The 22,420-nt window shown below is 41.0% G+C and overlaps 1 protein-coding gene across 1 annotated transcript in view; it reads right to left on the reverse strand.

The window, feature by feature from the left end:
* Positions 1-22,420, reverse strand: part of FBP2 (fructose-bisphosphatase 2) — a 52,149-nt gene that overhangs the window by 29,393 nt on the left and 336 nt on the right. The window contains exons 2-3 of the mRNA XM_068974259.1: positions 16,010-16,172; positions 13,974-14,066 (exon numbers count right to left, since the gene is read on the reverse strand). Coding sequence (XP_068830360.1) covers positions 13,974-14,066; positions 16,010-16,172 — 256 coding nt within the window. The remainder of the gene's footprint in view (positions 1-13,973; positions 14,067-16,009; positions 16,173-22,420) is intronic.

A 22,420-nucleotide genomic window follows, 5' to 3' on the forward strand; every position in this document is an offset into this window, starting at 1 on the left:
ACATGAAAAATAAACTTATGGTTTGTTGTTAGTGGTGGTCAGTCACTAAGTAGTATCCCACTCTTTGAGACTCCATGGCCTGCAGCATGCCAGGCCCCTCCATCCTCCTCTATCTCCCTGATTTTGCTTATATTCATGTCCATTGAGTCTGTGATGCTTTCTAACCATCTCATCCCTTGCCACCCTCTTCTCCTTTTGCCTTCAATCTTTCTCAATCATCAGGGTCTTTTCTAATGAGTCTGCTCTTACTATCAGGTGGCCAAAGTATTGGAGCTTCAGCTTCAACATTAGTCCTCCCAATGAATATTCAGGGTTGATTTCCTTTAGAATTGACTGATTTGATCTCCTTGTAGTCCAAGGAACTCTCAAGAGTCTCTTTCAGCACCTCGATGCAAAAGCATCAATTATTCAGCACTCAACATCTTTAGGGTCCCACTCTCACATCCATACATGACTACTGGAAAAATCATAGCCTTGACTATATGGACCTTTGTTGGCAAAGTGATGTCTGTGCTTTTTAATACACTGTGTAGGTTTGTCATAGCTTTCCTTCCAAGGAGCAAGTGTCTTTTAATTTCATGGCTGTAGTCACCATCCTCAGTGATTTTGGAGCCCAAGAAAATAAAATCTGCCACTGCTTCCACTTTTCCCCCTTCTACTTGCATGAAGTGATGGTATTGAATGTCAAGATCTTAGTTTTTTGAATGTTGATTTTCAAGCCAGCTTTTTAACTCACTTCTTTCACCTTTATCAAGAGGCTCTTTACTTTCTCTTCACTTTCTTCAATGAATGATATCATCTGAATATCTGAGGTTGTTGCTGTTTCTCCTGGCAATCTTGATTCCAGCTTGTGATTCATCCAGCCTGGCATTTTGCATGATGTACTCTGCATATAAGTTAAATAAGCAGGGTGACAATATACAGCCTTGTCATACTCCTTTCCCAATTTGGAAACAGTCAGTTGTTCCACTTCCAGTTCTAACTGTTACTTTTTTTAACCCACATACAGGTTTCTCAGGAGACAGATAAGTTGGTCTGGTACTCCTATCTCTTAAAGAATTTCCCACAGTTTATTGTGATTCACACAGTCAAAAGCTTCAGCATAGTCAATGAAGCAGAAGTAATATTTTTCTGGTACTCCATTGCTTTCTCCATGATCCAAAAAGTGTTGGCAATTTCACCTCTAATTACTCTGCCTTTTCTAAATCCAACTTGTACATGTGGAAGTTCTTGGTTCACATACTGTTGAAGCCTAGCTTGAAGGATTTTGAGCATTATCTTGCTAGCATGTCAAATGAGTGTGATTATATAGTAGTTTGAACATTTTTTGCCATTATCCTTCTTTGGAATTGGGATGAAAACTGACCAGCAGTCCTGTGGCAACTGCTGAGTCTTCCAAATTTGCTGATATATTGAGTGCCATAGTTTAATAGCATCATCATTTAGGGTTTTAAATAGCTCAGCTGGAATTCTATCACCTCCACTAGGTTTGTTCATAGTAATGCTTCCTTAGGCCCACTTGACTTCACGCTCCAGGATGTCTGGCTCTAGGTGGGTGACCACAATACTGTGGTTATCTGAGTCATTAAGGCCTTTTTTATATAGTTCTATGTACTCTGGCCAACTCTTCTTAATCTCTTCTGCTTCTGTTAGCTCCTTATCTTTTCTGTGCTTTATCATGCCTATCCTTGCATGAAATGTTTTCTTAATATCTCCAGTTTTTTTTTTAAAGAAATTTCTAGTTTTTCCCATTCTACCATTTTCCTCCTTCTCTTTGTATTGTTCATTTAAGAAGGCCTTTTTATCTCTCTTGCTTTCTATGAACTTTGAATTCAGTTGGGTATATCTTTCTCTTTCTCCCTTGCCTTTTGCTTCTCTCCTTTCCTCAGTTACAGCTGCCTCAGACAACCACTTCACCTTGTTGCATTTTTTTTGCATTTTTTTTTTCCTTTGGGATGGTTTTGGTCACAGCCTCCTATACAGTGTTACGAATCTCCATCCATAGTTCTTCAGGCACTCTGTCTACCAGATCTAATACCTTTAATCTGTTGGTCACCTCCACTGTATAATCATAAGGGATCAGATTTAGGTCATACCTGAATGGCAGATGGGTTCCAAATCAGAAAAGGAGTGCATCAATGCTGTATATTGTCACCCTGCTTATTTAAATTATATGCAGAGTACATCATGAGAAATGCTGGACTGGATGAAGCACAAGCTGGAATCAAGATTGCCAGGAGAAATATCAATAACCTCAGATATGCAGATGACACCACCCTTATGGCAGAAAGTAAGGAAGAACTAAAGAGTCTCTTGATGACAGTGAAAGAGGAGAGTGAACAAGTTGGCTTAAAGCTCAACATTCAGAAAACTAAGATCATGGCATCCAGTCCCATCATTTCTTGGGAAATAGATGGGGAAACAGTGGAAACAGTGGCAGAGTTTATTGATTGGGGCTCCAAAATCACTGCAGATGGTGACTGCAGCCATGAAATTAAAAGATGCTTGCTCGTTGCAAGAAAAACTATGACCAACCTAGACAGCATATTAAAAAGCAGAGATATTACTTTGCCAATAAATGTCCATCTAGTCAAAGCTATGGTTTTTCCAGTAGTCATGTATGGATGTGAGAGTTGGAATATAAAGAAAGCTGAGCACAGAAGAATTGATGCTTTTGAACTGTGGTGTTGTAGAAGACTCTTGAGAGTCCCTTGAACTGCAAGGAGATTCAACCAGTCCATCCTAAAGGAGATCAGTTCAGTTCAGTTCAGTTCAGCTGCTTGTCGTGTCTGACTCCCTGCGACCCCATGAAACACAGAACGCCAGGCCTCCGTGTCCATCTCCAACTCCCAGAGTTTACTTAGACTCATGTACATTAAGTCGGTGATGCCATCTAACCACCTTATCCTCTGTCATCCTCTTCTCCTCCTGCCTTCCATCTTTCCCAACATCAGGGTGTTCTCCAATGAATCAGCTCTTCGCATCAGGTGGCCAAAATATTGGAGTTTCAGGTTGAGCATCAGTCCTTCCAATGAACACCCAGGACTGATTTCCTTTAGGAGGAATCTCCTTAGAGTCCAAAGGACTCTCAAGAGTCTTCTCCAAAAGCACAGTTCAAAAGTATCGATTCTTCAGCACTCAGCTTTCTTTATAGTCCAACTCTCACATCCATACATGAGTAATGGAAAAATCATAGCCTTGATTAGATGGACTTTTGTTGACAAAGTAATGTCTTTGCTTTTTAATATGCTGTCTAGGTTGGTCAAAACTTTTCTTCCAAAGAGCAATCATCTTTTAATTTCATGGCTACATTCATCATCTGCAGTGATTTTGTAGCCCCCAAAAATAAAGTCTGACAGTGTTTCCACTGTTTCCCCATCTATTTCCCATGAAGTGATGGGACCGGATGCCATGATCTTCATTTTCTGAATGTAGAGTTTTAGCCAACTTGTTCACTCTCCACTTTCACAGTCATCAAGAGGCTGTTTAGTTCTTCTTCACTTTCTGCCATAAGGGTGGTGTCATCTGCATATCTGAGGTTATTGATATTTCTCCCAGCAATCTTGATTCCAGCTTGTGCTTCCTCCAGCCCAGCGTTTCTCATGATGTATTCTGCATATAAGTTAAATAAGCAGGGTGACAATATACAGCCTTGACGTACTTCTTTTCCTATTTGGAACCAGTCTGTTGTTCCATGTCCAGTTCTAACTGGTGCTTCCTAACCTGCATACATTAAGAGGCAGGTCAGGTGGTCTGGTATTTCCATCTCTTTCAGAATTTGCCACAGTTTATTGTGACCCACACAATCAAAGGATTTGGCATAGTCAATAAAGCAGAAATGGATGTTTTTCTGGAACTCTCTTGCTTTTTCTATGATCCAGCAGATTTTGACAATTTGATCTCTGGTTCCTCTACCTTTTCTAAAACCAGCTGGAACATCTGGAAGTACACACTTCATGTATTGCTGAAGCCTGGCTTGGAGAATTTTGAGCATTACTTTACTAGCATGTGAGATGAGTGCAATTGTGTGGTAGTTTGAGCATTCTTTGGCCTTGGCTTTCTTTGGGATTGGAATGAAAACTGACCTTTTCCAGTCCTGTGGCCACTGCTGAGTTTTCCAAATTTGCTGGCATATTAGTGCAGCACTTTCACAGCATCATCTTTTAGGATGTGAAATAGCTCAACTGGAATTCCATCACCTCAACTAGCTTTGTTTGTGGTGATACTTCCTAAGGCCCACTTGACTTCATTTTTTTAATCTCAGTTTTATTTATTCATTTATTTATTTTACTTTACAATATTGTATTGGTTTTGCCATACATTGACATGGATCCACCATGGGTGTACATGTGTTCCCCATCCTGAATCCCCCTCCCACCTCCATCCCCATCTCATCCCTCTGGGTCATCCAGTGCACCAGCCCCGAGTACCCTGTATCATGCATTGAACCTGGACTGGCAATTTGTTTCACATGTTATAATTTACAGGTTTCAATGCCATTCTCCCATATCATCCCACCCTCGCCCTCTCCCACAGAGTCCAAAAGACTGTTCTATACATCTGTATCTCTTTTCCTGTCTCACATACAGGGTTATCGTTACCATCTTTCTAAATTCCATATATATGCATTAGTATACTGTATTGGTGTTTTTCTTTCTGGCTTACTTCACTATGTATAATAAGCTCCAGTTTCATCCACCTCATTAGAACTGATCCAAATGTATCCTTTTTAATGGCTGAGTAATACTTCATTGTGTATATGTACCACAGCTTTCTTATCCATTCATCTGCTGATGGACATCTAGGTTGCTTCCATGTCCTGGCTATTATAAACAGTGCTGCAATGAACATTGGGGTACATGTGTCTCTTTCAATTCTGGTTTCCTTGGTGTGTATGCCCAGCAGTGCGATTCCTGGATCATATGGCAGTTCTATTTCCAGTTTTTAAAGGAATCTCCACACTGTTATTCATAGTGGCTGTACTAGTTTGCATTCCCCACAACAGTGAAAGAGGGTTCTCTTTTCTCCACACCCTCTCCAGCATTTATTGCTTGTAGACTTTTGGATATGAGTCATTCTGACTGGTGTGAAATGGTACCTCATTGTGGTTTTGATTTGCATTTCTCTGATAATGAGTGATGCTGAGCATCTTTTCATGTGTTTGTTAGCCATCTGTATGTCTTCTTTGGAGAAATGTCTGTTTAGTTCTTTGGCCCATTATTTGATTGGGTTGTTTATATTTCTGGAATTGAGCCGCAAGAGTTGCTTGTATATTTTTGAGATTAATTCTTTGTCCATTGCTTCATTGGCTATTATTTTTCCCCATTCTGAAAGCTGTCTTTTCACCTTGCTTATAATTTCCTTTGTTGTGCAGAAGATTTTAATTTTAATTAGGTCGAATTTGTTTATTTTTGCTTTTATTTCCAATATTCTAGGAGGTAGGTCATAGAGGATCCTGCTGTGATTTATGTTGGATTTATGTTGTGATTTATGTTTTGCCTATATTTTCCTTTAGGAGTTTTATAGTTTCTGGTCTTAAGTTTAGATCTTTAATCCATTTTGAGTTTATTTTTGTGTATGGTGTTAGAAAATGTTCTAGTTTTATTCTTTTATAAGTGGTTGACCAGTTTTCCCAGCACCACTTGTTAAAGAGATTGTCTTTTCTCCATTGTATATTCTTGCCTCCTTTGTCAAAGATAAGGTGTCCGTAGGTGTGTGGATTTATCTCTGGGCTTTCTATTTTGTTGCATTGATCTATATTTCTGTCTTCGTGCCAGTACCATACTGTCTTGATGACACTGGCTTTGTAGTATAGTCTGAAGTCAAGCAGGTTGATTCCTCCAGTTTCATTCTTCTTTTTCAAGATTGCTTTGGCTATTCGAGGTTTTTGTATTTCCATACAAATTGTGAACTTATTTCTTCTAGCTCTGCGAAAAATACCATTGGTAGCTTGATAGGGATTGCATTGAATCTATAGATTGCTTTGGTAGTACACTTGTTTTCACTATATTGATTCCTCTGATCCATTAACATGGTATATTTCTCCGACTATTAGTGTCCTCTTTGATTTCTTTTACCAATATTTTATAGTTTTCTATATGTAGGTCTTTTGTTTCTTTAGGTAGATATATATCTCTGTATTTTATTCTTTTCATTGCAATGGTGAATGGAATTGTTTCCTTAATTTCTCTTTCTGTTTTCTCATTGTTAGTGTATAGGAATGCAAGGGATTTCTGCATGTTGATTTTATATCCTGCAACTTTACTATATTCATTGATTAGCTCTAGTAATTTTCTGGTGGAGTCTTTAGGGTTTTCTATGTAGAGGATCACATCATCTGCAAACAGTGAGAGTTTTACTTCTTCTTTTCCAATCTGGATTCCTTTTATTTCTTTTCCTTCTCTGATTGTTGTGGCCAAAACTTCCAAAACTATGTTGAATAGTAGTGGTGAGAGTGGGCACCCTTATCTTGTTCCTGACTTTAGGGGAATTGTTTTCAATTTTTCACCATTAACAATAATGTTTCCTGTGGGTTTGTCATATATAGCTTTTCTTATGTTGAGGAATGTTCCTTCTATTCCTGCTTTCTGGAGAGTTTTTATCATAAATGGATGTTGAATTTTGTCAAAGGCTTTCTCTGCATCTATTGAGATAATCATATGGTTTTTATCTTTCTATTTGTTAATGTGGTGTATTACATTGATTGATTTGCAGATATTGAAGAATCCTTGCATCCCTGGGATAAAGCCCACTTGGTCATGATGTATGATCTTTTTAATATAATGTTGGATTCTGTTTGCTAGAATTTTGTTAAGGATTTTTGCATCTATGTTCATCAGTGATATTGGCCTGATCAGTTTTCTTTTTTTGTGGCATCTTTGTCAGGTTTTGGTATTAGGGTGATGGTGGCCTCATAGAATGAGTTTGGAAGTTTACCTTCCTCCACAATTTTCTGGAAGAGTTTGAGTAGGATAGGTGTTAGGTCTTCTATAAATTTTTGGTAGAATTCAGCTGTGAAGCTGTCTGGTCCTGGGCTTTTGTTTGTTGGAAGATTTCTGATTATAGTTTCAATTTCTGTACTTGTGATGGGTCTGTTAAGATTTTCTATTTCTTCCTGGTTCAGTTTTGGAAAGTTGTACTTTTCTAAGAATTTTTCCATTTCTTCCTGCCCATTTTATTTGCATATAGTTGCTGATAATAATCTCTTATGATCCTTTGTATTTCTGTGTTGTCTGTTGTGATCTCTCCGTTTTCATTTCTAATTTTGTTGATTTGATTTTTCTCCCTTTGTTTCTTGATGAATCTGGCTAATTGTTTGTTAATTTTATTTGTCTTCTCAAAGAACCAGCTTTTGGCTTTGTTGATTTTTGCAATGGTCTCTTTTGTTTCTTTTGCATTTATTTCTGCCCCAATTTTTAAGATTTCTTTTCTTCTACTAACCCTGGGGTTCTTCATTTCTTCCTTTTCTAGTTGCTTTAGGTGTAGAGTTAGGTTATTTATTTGACTTTTTTCATGTTTCTTGAGGTAAGCCTGTGTTGCTATGAACCTTCCCCTTAGCACTGCTTTTACAGTGTCCCACAGGTTTTGGGTTGTTGTGTTTTCATTGTCATCCATTTCTGTGCATATTTTAATTGTTTTAAGTTTCTTTTTTTTTTTTTTGTAAATTTCCTTTACATTTATTTTCATTAATTTGCTAAATCTGTTTGGAGGCTATAACATAAACATTTTTTATTTTTTATTTTATTTTTTTTGACCATTTTATTTTATTTTTTTCTAATTTTTTTTTAAATTTTAAAATCTTTACTTCTTACATGTGTTCCTCTTCGGTGACTTGTTGGTTATTCAGAAGCATGTTGTTCACCCTCCATATGTTGGAATTTTTAATAGTTTTTCTCCTGTAATTGACATCTAATCTTACTGTATTGTGGTCAGAAAAGATGCCTGGAATGATTTCAATTTTTTTTTTTTTTTGAAATTTACCAAGCCTAGATTTATGGCCCAGGATGTGATCTATCCTGGAGAAGGTTCCGTGTGCACTTGAGAAAAAGGTGAAATTCATTGTTTTGGGGTGAAATGTCCTATAGATATCAATTAGGTCTAACTGCTCTATTGTATCATTTAAAGTTTGTGTTTCCTTGTTAATTTCCTCTTTAGTTGATCTATCCACAGGTGTGAGTGGGATATTAAAGTCACCCACTATTATTGTTAATTTCCCCTTTCATACTTGTTAGCATTTGTCTTACATATTGCGGTGCTCCTATGTTGGGTGCATATATATTTATAATTGTTATATCTTCTTCTTGGGTTGATCCTTTGATCATTATGTAGTGTCCTTCTTTGTCTCTTTTCACAGCGTTTATTTTAAAGTCTGTTTTATCTGATATGAGTATTGCTACTCCTGCTTTCTTTTGGTCTCTATTTGTGTGGAATATCTTTTTCCAGCCCTTCACTTTCAGTCTGTATGTGTCCCTTGTTTCAAGTTGGGTCTCTTGTAAACAACATATATAGGGGTGTTGTTTTTGTATCCATTCAGCCAGTCTTTGTCTTTTGGTTGGGGCATTCAACCCATTTACATCTAAGGTAACTATTCATAAGTATGATCCCATTGCCATTTACTTTATTGTTTTGGGTTCGAGTTTATACACCCTTTCTGTGTTTCCTGTCTAAAGAAGATCCTTTAGCATTTGTTGGAGAGCTGGTTTGGTGGTGATGAATTCTCCCAGCTTTTGCTTGTCTGTAAAGCTTTTGATTACTCCTTCATATTTGAATAAGATCCTTGCTGGGTACAGTAATCTGGGCTGTAGGTTATTTTCTTTCATCACTTTAAATATGTCCTGCCATTCCCTCCTGGCCTGAAGAGTTTCTATTGAAAGATCAGCTGTTATCCTTATGGAAATCCCCTTGTGTGTTACTTGTTGTTTTTCCCTTGCTGCTTTTCATATTTGTTCTTTGTGTTTGATATTTGTTAATTTGATTAATATGTGTCCTGGGGTGTTTCACCTTGGGTTTATCCTGTTTGGAATTCTCTGGGTTTCTTGAACTTGGATGATTATTTCCTTCCCCATTTACGGACGTTTTCAACTATTATCTCCTCAAGTATTATCTCATGGTCTTTCTGTCTTCTTCTTCTGGGACTCCTATGATTCCAATGTTGGGACATTTAACATTGTCCCAGAGGTCTCAGAGATTGTCCTCATTTCTTTTCATTCTTTTTTCTTTTTTCCCCTCTGTTTCATTTATTTCTACCATTCTATCTTCTACCTCATTTAGCCTATCTTCTGCCTCTGTTAATCTACTGTTGGTTCCCTCCAGAGTATTTTTTATCTCATTTATTGCATTATTCATTATATATTGACTCTTTTTTATTTCTTCTAAGTCCTTGTTAAACCTTCCTTGCATCTTCTCAATCCTTGTCTCCAGGCTATTTATCTGTAACTCCAATTTGTTTTCAAGGTTTGGATCATTTTCAGTATCATTATTCAGAATTCTTTATCAGGTAGATTCTTTATCTCTTCCTCTTTTGTTTGGTTTGGTGGATTTTTATCCTGTTCCTTTACCCCACTTGACTTCATGTTCCAGGATGTCTGACTCTAGATGAGTGATCACACCATTATCTAGGTTGTGAAGATCTTTTTTGTATAGTTCTTCTGTGTATTCTTGCCACCTCTTCTTAATATCTTCTGCTTCTGTTAGGTCCATACCATTTCTGTCTGTTATTGAGCCCATCTTTGCATGAAATGTTCCCTTGGTATCTCTAATTTTCTTGACGAGATCTCTAGTTTTTCTCATTCTACTGTTTTCCTCCATTTCTTTGCATTGATCACTGAGGAAGCCTTTCTTATCTCTCCTTGCTATTCTTTGGAAATCAGTCAGTCCTGAATATTCATTGGAAGGACTGATGCTGATGCTGCAGTTGAAATTCCAATACTTTGGCCACCTGATGTGAAGAACTGAGTAATTTGAAAAGACGCTGGGAAAGATGGAGGTGGGAGGAGAAGGGGATGACAGAGGATGAGATGGACATGAGTTTGAGTAAGCTCTGGGAGTTGGTGATAGACAGGGAGGCCAGGCGTGCTGCAGTCCCTGCGGTTGCAAAGAGTTGGACTTGACTGAGTGATTGAACTGAACTGAACTGAACTGAACTGAACAGCCTAGGGGTTTCCACTACTTTTTTCAATTTAAGCCTGAATTTTGCAATAAGGAGCTCATGGTCTGAGCTACAGTCAGCTCCAGGTCTTGTCTTCACTGACTGTATAGAGCTTCTCCATCTTTGGCTGCAAAGAACATAATCTGATTTCAATATTGATCATCTGGTGATCATGTGTAGAGTCCTCTCTTATGCTGTTGTAAGAGGGTATTTGCTCTGACCATTGCTTTCTCTTGACAACACCCTGTTAGCCTTTGCCTTGTTTCATTTTGTACTCCAAGACCAAACCTGCCTGTTACTCCAGGCATTTCTTGACTTCCTACTTTTGTGTTCCTTATTTTTACAATCCCCTATGATGAAAAGGACATCTTTTTTTGGTGCTAGTTCTCAAATGTGTTGTAGATCTTCATAGAACTGGTCAACTTCAGCTTCTTCACCATCAGTGGTTGGGGCATAGACTTAGATTACTGTCATGCTGAATGGTTCACCTTGAAAACGAACTAAGATCATTCTGCCATTTTTGAGGTTGCTCCAAAGTATTGCATTTCAGACACTTTTGTTGACTATGAGGGCTACTCCATTTCTTCTAATGGATTCTTACTCACAGTAGTAAATATAATGACTACCTGAATTAAATTCACCCATTCCCATCCATTTTAGTTCACTAATTCCTAACATGTAATGTTCACTAACATCTACTAAGAAGCAGATGTTCAGTCTTGCCATCTTCTCCTTGATCAGCGGCTTCATTCTTTCTGAACCTGTTAGTAATTGCCCTTCATTCTTCCCCAGTATCATATTAGACATCTTCCAACCTGGGGCGGGGGGAGGCTCATCTTTTAGTGTCATATGTTTTTATCTTTTTGTGCTGTTCACAGAGTTCTCCTGGCAAAAATACTGGAGAGTGTTGCCATTGCCTCCTCCAGTGGACCACATTTTGTCACAACTCTTCACTATGACTCATCTGTCCTGAGTGGCCCTGCACAGTATGGCTCATAACTTCACAGAGTTATGCAAGCCCATTCGCCATGACAAGGCTGGTACCAGTGACAAGAGCATTCACTTCAATTTAATCTGATAAAAATAAGATAGTGCTGTTTTTTCAACTTGGTCAACTTGATGGGTGGAAAAAAAAAAGATACTTGCTTAAGTTTCCATTTTGTATAATTAATAAAGTAAAATTTTATATATTAATTGACCATTTTATTTCTTATTTTGTAAGTTGCCTGTTTCATGTCATTGGTTACTTTTCTATCTAGATAGTCATCTTCTTATTGTTGATTTTGGGCTTCCCAGGTGGCGCTAGTGGTAAAGAACCTGCCTGCCAATGCTGGAGACATAAGAGACTTGGGTTCAATCCCTGGGTCAAGAAGATCCCTGAAGGAGGGCTTAGCAACCTCCAATATTCTTGCCTGGAGAATCCCACGGACAGAGGAGCCTGGTGGGCTACAGTCCATAGGGTAGCACAGTCGGACATGACTGAAGCAACTTAGCATGCAGGCAATGCTGATTTATTTTTTACATATGAAACATATAAATGCCTTATGTGTTGCAAACATTTTCCTCAATTGTCATCTGCCTGTTGATTTTATTTACAGCGTCTTTTCTTTTGCAGTTTTTTTGGTAATTAGAGCTCTGAAGAGACCTGCTCTCTCACTAGAGCATTAAGCAATATTGTCCCCCTGCTTTAGCAATACAATCAGAGAAAATCTGTGGTTATTTGGACTAGTCTTCAGAGCCTGTGTTTTACTTAAATTTTCAGACAAAATCTCTGTGTTCAAAAATCACCAAAATCCATATGTGAATAGCCCATATTATATATAATAATACTCTTCTCTTTTTCATTTCAGACTTCATTTTTTTAGGACAGTTTCAGAATCACAGAAAAATTGTGGGAAAGAAACAGAGATTTCCAACATATCTGCTGTCTGCACACATGCACAGCTTCCTTCATTATTCCTTTTCATTTTTAAATCAGTTGGTCTTAAGACATTATTAAGACCATCATAAAAAAGGAAAAGGCAAAAACCGTTTGCAGATTATACCTAGAATAAGGGATGAATATCCAGAATATATAAAGAATTCACACAACTTAATGGCAAAAAATATAAACAATCTGACCAAATAGACATTTTTCCAAAGAAAACATACAAAGGGCCAACAGGTACATGAAAAGGTGACCAACACCACTAACCATCAGGGAAAGGCAGATCAAAACCACAATGAGAGATCACCTCACACACAGAAGGACTAAATAAAAAAGATGAGAGAAGACACATGTTGGTGAGGATGTGGAGAAAACAGAACCCTTGTGAACTGCCCGTGGGAATGTAAACTGGTACAACCACTATGGAAACCAGTGTGGTGGTTCTTCAGAAAATTGAAAATAGAACTATATATAATTTCCAGGAATTATACTTTTGGGTATATACATGAAGGAAATAAAACCACTATTTCAAATATACATACATACATATATAAAATTCAGCCATGAAAAAGAAGGAAATCCTGCAATTTGTGATGATATGAATGAATTTTGACAGTGTTATGCTAAATGAAATAAGTCAGAGAAAGATAAGTACTGTATGATCTCATTTACATGTGGACTCAAAAAAAAAAAAAAAACAACTCATAGAACAGATTGGTGGTTGCCAGAATCAGGGGATGGAGATAGGTGAAGTGAGTGAAGGTGGTCAAAGGTACAAACATCCAGTTATAAAACAAATAAGTCCTTGGGATGTAATAGACGGCATGGTGACTACAGTTAACAATACCACACTGTGTATTTGAAAGCTGCTATGGGGTTTCAAAGCAATACGGGAGACCCAAGTTCGATCCCTGGGTTGGGAAGATCTCCTGGAGAAGGAAATGGCAACCCACTCCAGTATTCCTGCCTGGAGAATCCCAGGGACGGAGGAGCCTGGTAGGCTACAGTCCATGGGGTCACAAAGAGTCAGACACAACTGAGCGACTTCACTTCACTTCTTCACTTCACTTCATGGGGTTTCCCTGGTGACTCAGGTGATAAAGAATCTGCCTGCAATGTGGTTCGATTCCTGGGTTGGGAAGATCTCCTGGAGAAGGGGATAGCAACCCTCTCCAGTATTCTTGCCTGGAGAACTCCATGGACAGAGGAGCCTGGTGGGCTATGGTCTATGGGGTGGCAAAGAGTCAGACATCACTAAGCAACTAACATGAGAGTAGATCTTAAAAGTTCTCATCACAAGAACAAAAAACTGTAACTATTGAGAGGATGGATAGTAACTATTTCATTGAATTTTGCAAACAACTTCAGTGAGCCTGGAACAAGCTCTTCTCAATAGGAGACCAAGCCAGCTAACACCCAGATTTTGACCTTATCAGATAGAGCTCAGCCATGCTGTCAGACTTCTGACCCAAGAAGTGGGACACAATAAATGGGTGTTGTTTTATACTTCTAAATGCATGTGAATTGTTACAGCAGCAACAGAAAATGAATGCAATAAGATTTGAGATACATAAGGAAGGAACACAGGCGCCTTCAGATGTCGCTTGGAACCTAACTCCATGTCTGACATTTGCATCGCATCCAGATTTTCAAAACAAGGTCCCATGTATCCTCTCACCCTACCTTCCCATGAACACTGAGAAGAAGGCTGAGGGAAAATACCAACTCGGGTCTTCAGTGGGGATCCTGAAGCAGAGGGAGGTTCATAGCTTGCCTGTCTTGGTATGTCTGGTTAGTGGGAAGACAAAGGTTAGAACTCCAGACTCGTGGCTCTGAGCCCAGGAACCTTCCTGAAACCATCAGAGGAAGGAGGTGTTAAAGAGCAAACTGTTTGCTTACCTTTCTGTAGATGGCAAATATGGTTCCAATGGAAGCCAGGCAGTCGATGTTGGAAGATCCGTCCAGCGGGTCAAAGCAGACCACGTATTTCCCCTACGTGCACAGAAGGCAGAACACCTGATCAATGCAGGTCAATACACTGTGTAAGTCAACACTCTGTCCCAGTCAACACACTCTGTGTAAGTGGCTGAGTCTGGCAGGTAACACCCCATCAGAAGCGACTTAGAGCAAAGGGATATCCTTATCAAAAATTACAATTACTTAAGGAATGCAGAGCATATCCACATATATTAATTGTGCAGTTCAGAACTCACTTGCCCGTAAATAGATTACCTGATGCCCACACGGGGTGAAGGAGGTCCCACCTATCCCCAAATATCTTTGCTCCCACCTACTCTGGCTTCATCCTCCCCTCCTACCTGGGACCACTGGGAACTTGGAATTGCTGAAGGTGTGAGAGGAACTGGTCTGAACTGGGCACCATGCTGGAAGGAGTTGGAGAAGCTGAAGATAAACTTGGGCAAGTTCTACCTAAGTCCATAGTAACGTTGTTATTGAATTATTGATACATCGCGCTTCTCCCCAGACAGGCTTTCTTCATTTGGGCACGTTTTTATCAAAAGAAAACTTCAGAATAAGGTCCCAGGGCCTCTGGGCCTCTCTTATTAAGATAGCAGCTGTATGTAAGTACATCAAGAGAATAAAAGTATTCCTTTGGGTTTTGCCGCATCTGCCTTTCCTTTCTGACTTGAAGATCAGAAGACCAGGTGGGGTCCTGAGATACCAAGCCCCTCAGGTCCACCCACGCTGCTGTCACAGACAAGTCAGCGGAAAGAAATCACCAGATACATTTTACTGACCTCCTAGGTACAAGGTTCTATGAGAGCCTTAATGATGGGGACTGGGGTCTCCTGGCTCGTTAAATACTGCTGGTACAACATCAAGTAAGATGGGAGTCATTTCTCCCACTGCTTGGCTACTTTTCCCCTGACTTTCCAATGAGTAGTGCCCTAGATTAATTTGGCTTTCCTTTCTTTCCTTCCTTCTTTCTCAATAGGAGATGGGGGTAGGGGAGTGGAATCCATAAACTTGGAAATCTCTCATTCTCCCTGTAGATAATCCAAATCAGCTCATTCATTCATGCATGCATGCGTTCAGCATTTGTTCAACATCAAGCACACACTGGAGAATGTTCAGGAGCTGATGTGACAGTTGAGTTGAGAATAATAGGTGTGACTTAGCCTGAATTACGTGAGACAACAAGTACAAAGGACTTTTGCACAATCCCCAGTATCCAGTAAGTGTTTAATAAATTTGGCTTTACTTTTTCCATCCTTTCAGCTAATCATAAAGTAATGGCACCTTGTCCCCAAGATCCAACAGTGCTGGCATTTATGTGGTATTACTGTATCACAACTGAACATGGGTTGAATTTTTGGCCACGAATTTTTTTAAAAATAAACTGTGGAACCATACTGAATATAGACCCTCCCCAAGCATGCCATGAGCTAAACAAGTTTACCACTGTATTAAGGCAAGAGCAACAATCTTTACAATTTCGTTTCTGTTTTAGTCTAACAGGTTGTCAGGCATGAGGAAATCTCTGCTAAAACCAAACCCCCTTGGGGAAGGGGCGAGGATTGTGGGGATGAGAAGAGTAAAAGACCAAAAATATCTCTCTTCCCAGAAACTCTACTTTTTATTGGACCTGATTTTCAAGCTTCAAAACATTGGGACTTGTCACGAGTACATTAGGTGAAAACCCAAGATGAACCCTGTCCACTGAAAAGTTTCGGTAAAGCACTCTGATTTATTTCCTGAATGAGTCACTTCCTTATTATGGAGTCTCTTTGACTAAACAGCATAAAACTTCAAAGTAAAGAAATATGCAAACCATGGTTTCTGGAAAACAAAAATTAAGCAATAGAGGAAAATCCCAGAAACTAAAATAAAGCAAGGCAATCAAAGAGTCTTCCCAGTTCAGTTGCGACCTCCACTGGTGAATAGAAGAACCTCAGCCCGGCTGCCACACGTACCCTCTTCTCCTTGGAGGTGATAATGGCTTCTTTATTCTCTTCCGACACCAGGACGCAGGTGCTGTAGGAAGACTGGAGCATGTTGATCACCAGGGCATTGGATAACACGTCCAGCTTCTTCACCTCATCCCCCGTCACGTTCACGCTTCCCGCGATTCCGTACCTAAGACGGCAAAAAGCTGGAGGAAATCAGGAAGGGAGCCCAGACTCCAGCGAAGATGCCAGGACGCCAAGACACCTCCCCTGCATCCCTTTTCCCTTCAGGGCTCCAGGGTCTCCAGAGTATAAATACGACCGAGTGCGTCCTGTCTCACAGCGCTGGTTCTTACCCTGGCTTGGGGCCACTGTTGCAAGTTCCTAGTCATCCCAGTAACACTATAGAATTCAGTCTTACTAATGTACAACTCTGCCCCACCTCCGCCTCCCTTGGGGCCCTGAAAGACGGAGGGGGAGTTCATAAAGTCAGACACATCGCCATAATTTAAAACTTTAAAAAGTAAAGGACTGTGGATTTCCATCCTTGGAATTTCTAGTATTTGTTGATTATCTTCAAATAGTGGCCTGTTGGGCTGAATTAAAAACTGTTCTGCTGTAGCCTGGCATTACTTGAATAAAGAAGGAAATTAGGGATAAAATTTAATTTGGTTCTTTATTACCATTACTAAGCAATATAAGAAAGAATACCAGTGTAAAAATTGTATTTGGGTGCTTTGGGTTATAGAGGATTGCTATCTAAAGTCTCTGGCTCCCGTCCTCGTGGGTAGGAACCTTCTAAAAAGCCAGTCAGATCACCCCCATCTCTCCCAGAGTCCCCAGGTCCCCCATACTTGGCTTCAGACCCCATCAAGGAAGCCCTGGCCCCACACTTGGCCTCGCCGCTTAGCCTTTAACCCTCAGCCTCTGGAACCCTGCATGGGCACACACCTGCCTTCCATGGACTCCTGGTTCACTGTCCCCTGGCTTCATGCTCGTCTCTCCATGAGCCACATGGCCATCACTCCCCTCCAGACTTCCACATTCCAACAGCCGCAAAGGTCCTGAGGCCACCAGCACCCGCAAGCTGCTTCCCTCCTTCCCACCTTCAGTCATGGGGTGTCCCCCCACCCCATAGGAATGCTTTCTGCCCACTGACAGCTTAGCCCTCCTAACATCTTCCAGAAGCTTCCCTGATCCCACCACATACCAGACACAGCTCTGTCAGCCCTTCCACAGCAACTCACAGTCTGTTCATGGGAATGTCCTCCCTGCTGGACTGTCTGCTCACTGAAGGCAAGAGCTGTGCCTCACTGTGCCTGTTTCCACAGTGCTCAGAGGCTCAGTATACCTTCACTGAATTACAAAGAATGGATGGCAGGAAAGTAATTCCTTCCTCTCCTTTTTGTTAACACCATTTATTTATTGAAGGATTCTTCAAGTGTTTCTAACAAGTAGCCAGGGTTGAGAGCCACTGATTTACCCTAAACCGGGAGACAACTCATTTCCCATCCCTTCCCCTGACTGACAACATCTCCCCTCTCCCCAACAGGTGTCCCCCATCACTTGATGTCTCATGTGATGAGATCTGCCTTGGAAAATGATGCTGGTAGACTGAACTCAAAGACTGTACCTTCTACTTCAAAATGAAAGCAAACAAGCACACAACAATGACAAAACTAGATTGTTCTGCATCAGCGTTTACAGAGTTCACAAACCCTGTGAACTCAGTTTTCTTGTTTAATGCAGGGGTGCCGGGGGCCTGTGGGTGGTGGGGAAGAGAAACAGGCTCTCTGTTCAGTGTTTTGCAAACACCTCTCCCCAACACCACACTAACCCTGCCCTTACCCTACCTCTCAGCCCACCCTGTGCACCCCCCTTACAGGAACTGGGCATGTTGCTCTGTCTCCCTCCCTCCCCACAATCCCTCCATCAACACCTCTCCTTTCAGAAAGAATGGAAGCTCATTTACAAGAGATCTAATTGCCTGACAACTGCTCCAAGTTAGATCATGGACAGGAAAATACTTTATTGCCGGGAGCCAGTGTGAGGAATCCCGCCCGTGACATGGTCATGAGGAAGGAAGCTGACATACGCAAGGCGTGCTCAGACTTCAGGGACCCCTCTGGAAATTCCTAAGCATGTGCCCCAACAAAAATCTGCCGGCTTTTGTGCTCTGCTTTTCCGCTTTTCTGATATTCTCTGGGAAAAAGTCAATTCAGGGTTTTAGTCTTCTGCATTTGAAAGGGATGTTTCAGTTAAACCCCTCTGATAGCTCTCTAGCCTGCCTAACAGGTTCTCCAGACCTCTTGCAGCTTGTGAATTGCTTACAGCCCCCCAACTGCGGGAGGCACAAAGCTTAAAAGCATCTTAAAGATACAGAGCCTTTTCTAAAGAGTTAAAAATTATATTGGTAGAGGGTGTTCACTGTTGACTCAAGGATTGCTGCCAGACCTCCTTATTCTTTATCTTTTAGGCACCTGGAAGGATGTTAATGTAAGCAGGATGTAGAAAAAGATACATAGTAGTTTTGATGTTAGCAACACTAGACTTTTGAGTTAATTGCTTCTCTTTTGCTGTAAATCACTGTACTCCCTCTACTTGTTATAAGTTGCTGTATCCTTGCTGTGTAAGAATGTAACTTTATTTAGTGCTTTCTGAGAGTGGCACCAGACCTTGGGAAGATCAACACAAATAAGTCTTGTGGTTGACAAACCCTTATCAGAAAAAAGGCTGTAAAATGTTAATTGGCCCTTTTGGCTGGAAGATGATGTAAATTACCTAAGACTTGTGTATACAATTAGGTATGCAGAGAGAAAAGCCTGGTTTTGATAAGAGTCTGGACTGCTAACGCTGCATAACTTTGTGTTACCCATTGATCTCCATGTTTTATCAAAAGTATAAAAGGCCTTCTGAACAATAAAGGACCGGACCAGATTCTCGGACCAGATTCTCAGACCAGTTTCTCGGACTAGTCTCGGCCTGGTTTCTTGGGAATCTGGCTCCCCCTGTGTCTCTCTCTCTCTCTCTCTTTTTCTCTCCCTTTTCTTCCCTCTGCTCTTTACTTTAATTTCAGGCTGAATTTCCATCTAGGGCGCGGAGGCTCGCCAGGTCTACTTATTTGCCCCGGTTATTAAGATCCGCGCGAAAGGGAGCTTAAGGCGAGGCACCCTTAGATATTCAAGTGGGCACCGGTGGCCCAACGTAGATGGTGCAAATTCCTTGTCTGAAATTTTATTGGTCTTCCGCGTAAACCAAGCTATTCAGCCCTCTTTCTCCACTTAATCTTCCTACTGCACTATAGTTTCTTAATCTAATCTTATATTAATAAATAAACAAGTCTTTCCACGCCAACGCCGTCCACCCTTCGAATTCCCTGGATCCACCGGGGCTGGACCCCGACACTTTATAACCCATAGACAGTATCTTCTTACCGCTTTTACTAACATTAAGACTTTACTGACAAATTTTAAATGAATTGTTCTGCATTTTGACATTAGGAAGCTGTGGAGAAGATTCTGGGGACAGCATTCCCAGAATGCTAGCGTTCCCTTCTTCCTACAGCAGGAAGCAGAGAAAAAAGAAGAAAAATATGAGACTCTGATCAGTTTTGCATTTATGGAGCATGTGCCTAGAAATATCTTCCCAAAAAGAGGAAGCCCCCTAAATGAGAAAGAGACAGAAATATCTGAACTAGCAGAACACATGGTCTCTGTCAAACTGAAGAATCCTGATGAAGTGTGAAATTCTGACATTTTGTTTCCACAGGCTGCGCCTGCCACCTAGTGGTCAGTTTTCAACATCGACCTGTTAGCCCGCAAATTTCCCCAGGTTTGGACCTGAGTTTGAGCAATCTCTGGGAGTTGGTGATGGACAGGGAAGTCTGGTGTGCTGCAGTCCATGGGGTCACAAAGAGCCAGATATGACTGAGCGACTGAACTGAACTGGATGTGGAACCCAACGACCTCAGATATGCAGGTGATAGCACTCTAATGGCAGAAAGGGAAACGGAACTAAAGAGCCTCTTGGTGAGGATGAAAGAGGAGAATGAAAAAGCTGGCTTGAAGCTCAACATTCAAAAAACTAAGATCATGGCATCCTGTCCCATCACTTCATGGCAAACAGTTGAGGAAAAAAGTGGAAACCGTGGCAGACTTTATTTTCCAGAATCACTGCAGACAGTGACTGCAGCCACAAAATCAAAAGACACTTGCTCCTTGGAAGGAAAGCTATGACAAATCTAGACAGCATATTCAAAAGCAGAGACATCACTTTGCCAACCAAGGTCCATATATTCAAAGCTATGGTTTTTCCAGTAACCATGTATGGATGTGAGAGTTGGACTATAAAGAAAGCTGAGTGCTGAAGAATTGATGCTTGTGAACTGTGGTGTTGGAGAAGACTCTTGAGAGCCCCTTGGACAGAAAGGAGATCAAACCAGTCAATTCTTAAGGAAATCAACACTGAATATTCATTGGAAGGGCCAATGCTGAAGCTGAAGCCGAAGCCTCAATACTTTGGCCATCTGATGTGAAAAGCCAACTTATTGGAAAAGACCCTGATACTGGGAAAGATTGAGGGTAGGGGGAGAAGGGGATGACAGAGGATAAGATGGTCAGATGGCATCATCAGCTCAAGGGACAAGACTTTGCACAAACTCCAGGAGATGCTGAAGGACAGGGAAGCCTCTCATGCTGCAGTCCAGGAAGTCTAAGAGTCGGACACGACAGCGGCTGAACAACAAATAATGAACATTTACTGAGCATTTATTATGGGACTGGCAATGTCAAAATCATCATCACATGGGCTTGCTAAGCCTTACAACAGCCCCACAATTTAGTTAGAGGCTATTAGTATCCAAGTCATTTTACATTTTTACAGTCCCTAGCGAGAGTAGGTCATTGACTATAATCAGATGGCATGAAAAACCAAGTCAGAGGAACACCTGAATCATCCAGTCCCTAAGTCCACTTCCTCTGGACACTGCATGACCACGAAGTCAGAGTTCTGCAGCAATTAGCCACAAACTCTGCCCTGCCCAGCCGCCTGCACAGGGGAGCCCATTCAGGTGAGTAACACTCAGCAGCCAGCCCGGGGAACTGCTCTACACACAGCCCCGCTCACCATCAGGCTGGAGCAGAACAGAGGCAAGTGGCTGTGGCTCACATTCACGAAGGTCCTTAAAGGTGAAGTTGGCCATTAGTGCCAAGTGAGGTGCTAAGACAGTTAAAGCAATACACAGAGAGAAGGGAAGCCAGTCACAATCTCCTCTGACATGGAGCTCATCACTGGATTACTGGGTCACGAAACCGTACACTAATAAAAATAAATTCTGTGATTATCACATTGTTTTTGCTGTTAAAAGTGCTAAGTTGTTAAGAATAAACATTTTTTACTTTTTTTTTTTTTTTTGGTCCCTTGGCTGTCAGGATCTTAGTTCCCTGACCAGGGATCAAACCCATGCACCCTGCAATGGAACCACAGAGTCTTAATCACTGAGCCAGCAGGGAATGCCCAAGAATAAATATTTTAAATTATTGGATTTGGTTATTTCTTCATTTTGGAATAATAATAATAATGAATGATGGGGTCTCTTTATCTGAGAGGACCTCCATTGGAATTGCTACCAGGAAAGTGGAAACCCAAAGACTGATCCTTTTCACCACAGACTGGAACTGGACCCTTGGCTGTGAGGATCAGCAGCACAGCCTGAACTTGGCCTCCTGGGCTTGGGTGAAGCACCAAGAGAGCAAAGTGGAAGAAGGCCCTTCATTCCCCGCTCCCAGGCCAGCACCTCCCAGCGTCCTACATACCAAGTGGACAGAAGCTTGAGTCACAGGGAAGAAATAACAACTGGTTTTAAAAGCGAAACACTTCTTTCAACAATGAACAGGAAATGGACGACGGGCTTTAAGATTTGGTAAATGAGAGAAAAAAAGATTCAGTAAATGATTTCTAGCTCCTGACAACTAGGGGCAAAGGTCGTGACAATAAAACCACTCCTATCTGCCCAGGGCGTCAGGAGTCGTCTCAAGTCTCCCGCCGGTCGCTTTGTGCCAGTGAGAATGCAAATAAGAGTCACTTTGTCAGAGGTGGGCTTCTTTGTTGGCTCAGAGGGTGAAGAAACTGCCTGCAGTGCAGCACACCCAGGTTCAATCCCTGGGTCGGGAAGATCCCCTGGTGCAGAAAATGGCAACCCACTCCAGTATTCTTCCCTAGAAAATTCTGTGGACAGAGGAGACTGGTGGGCTACAGTCCATGGAGTTGCAAAGAGTCGGACACAACCAAGCAACTAACAGATTTCAGATTTAACTCAGGATATGTTTTCATGGAACAAGCCCCTGAGCTTGTCATTAGAATACACAGCGACTAGAAAAATGATGCTTTTTTTCTCCATACCATGTCTCCAAGAATTTTGTGCCTTTCCTGAGACAAGTC

Source organism: Capricornis sumatraensis, chromosome 6, assembly GCF_032405125.1.
Source record: "Capricornis sumatraensis isolate serow.1 chromosome 6, serow.2, whole genome shotgun sequence".
In the NCBI taxonomy this organism is placed as follows: Eukaryota; Metazoa; Chordata; class Mammalia; order Artiodactyla; family Bovidae; genus Capricornis; species Capricornis sumatraensis.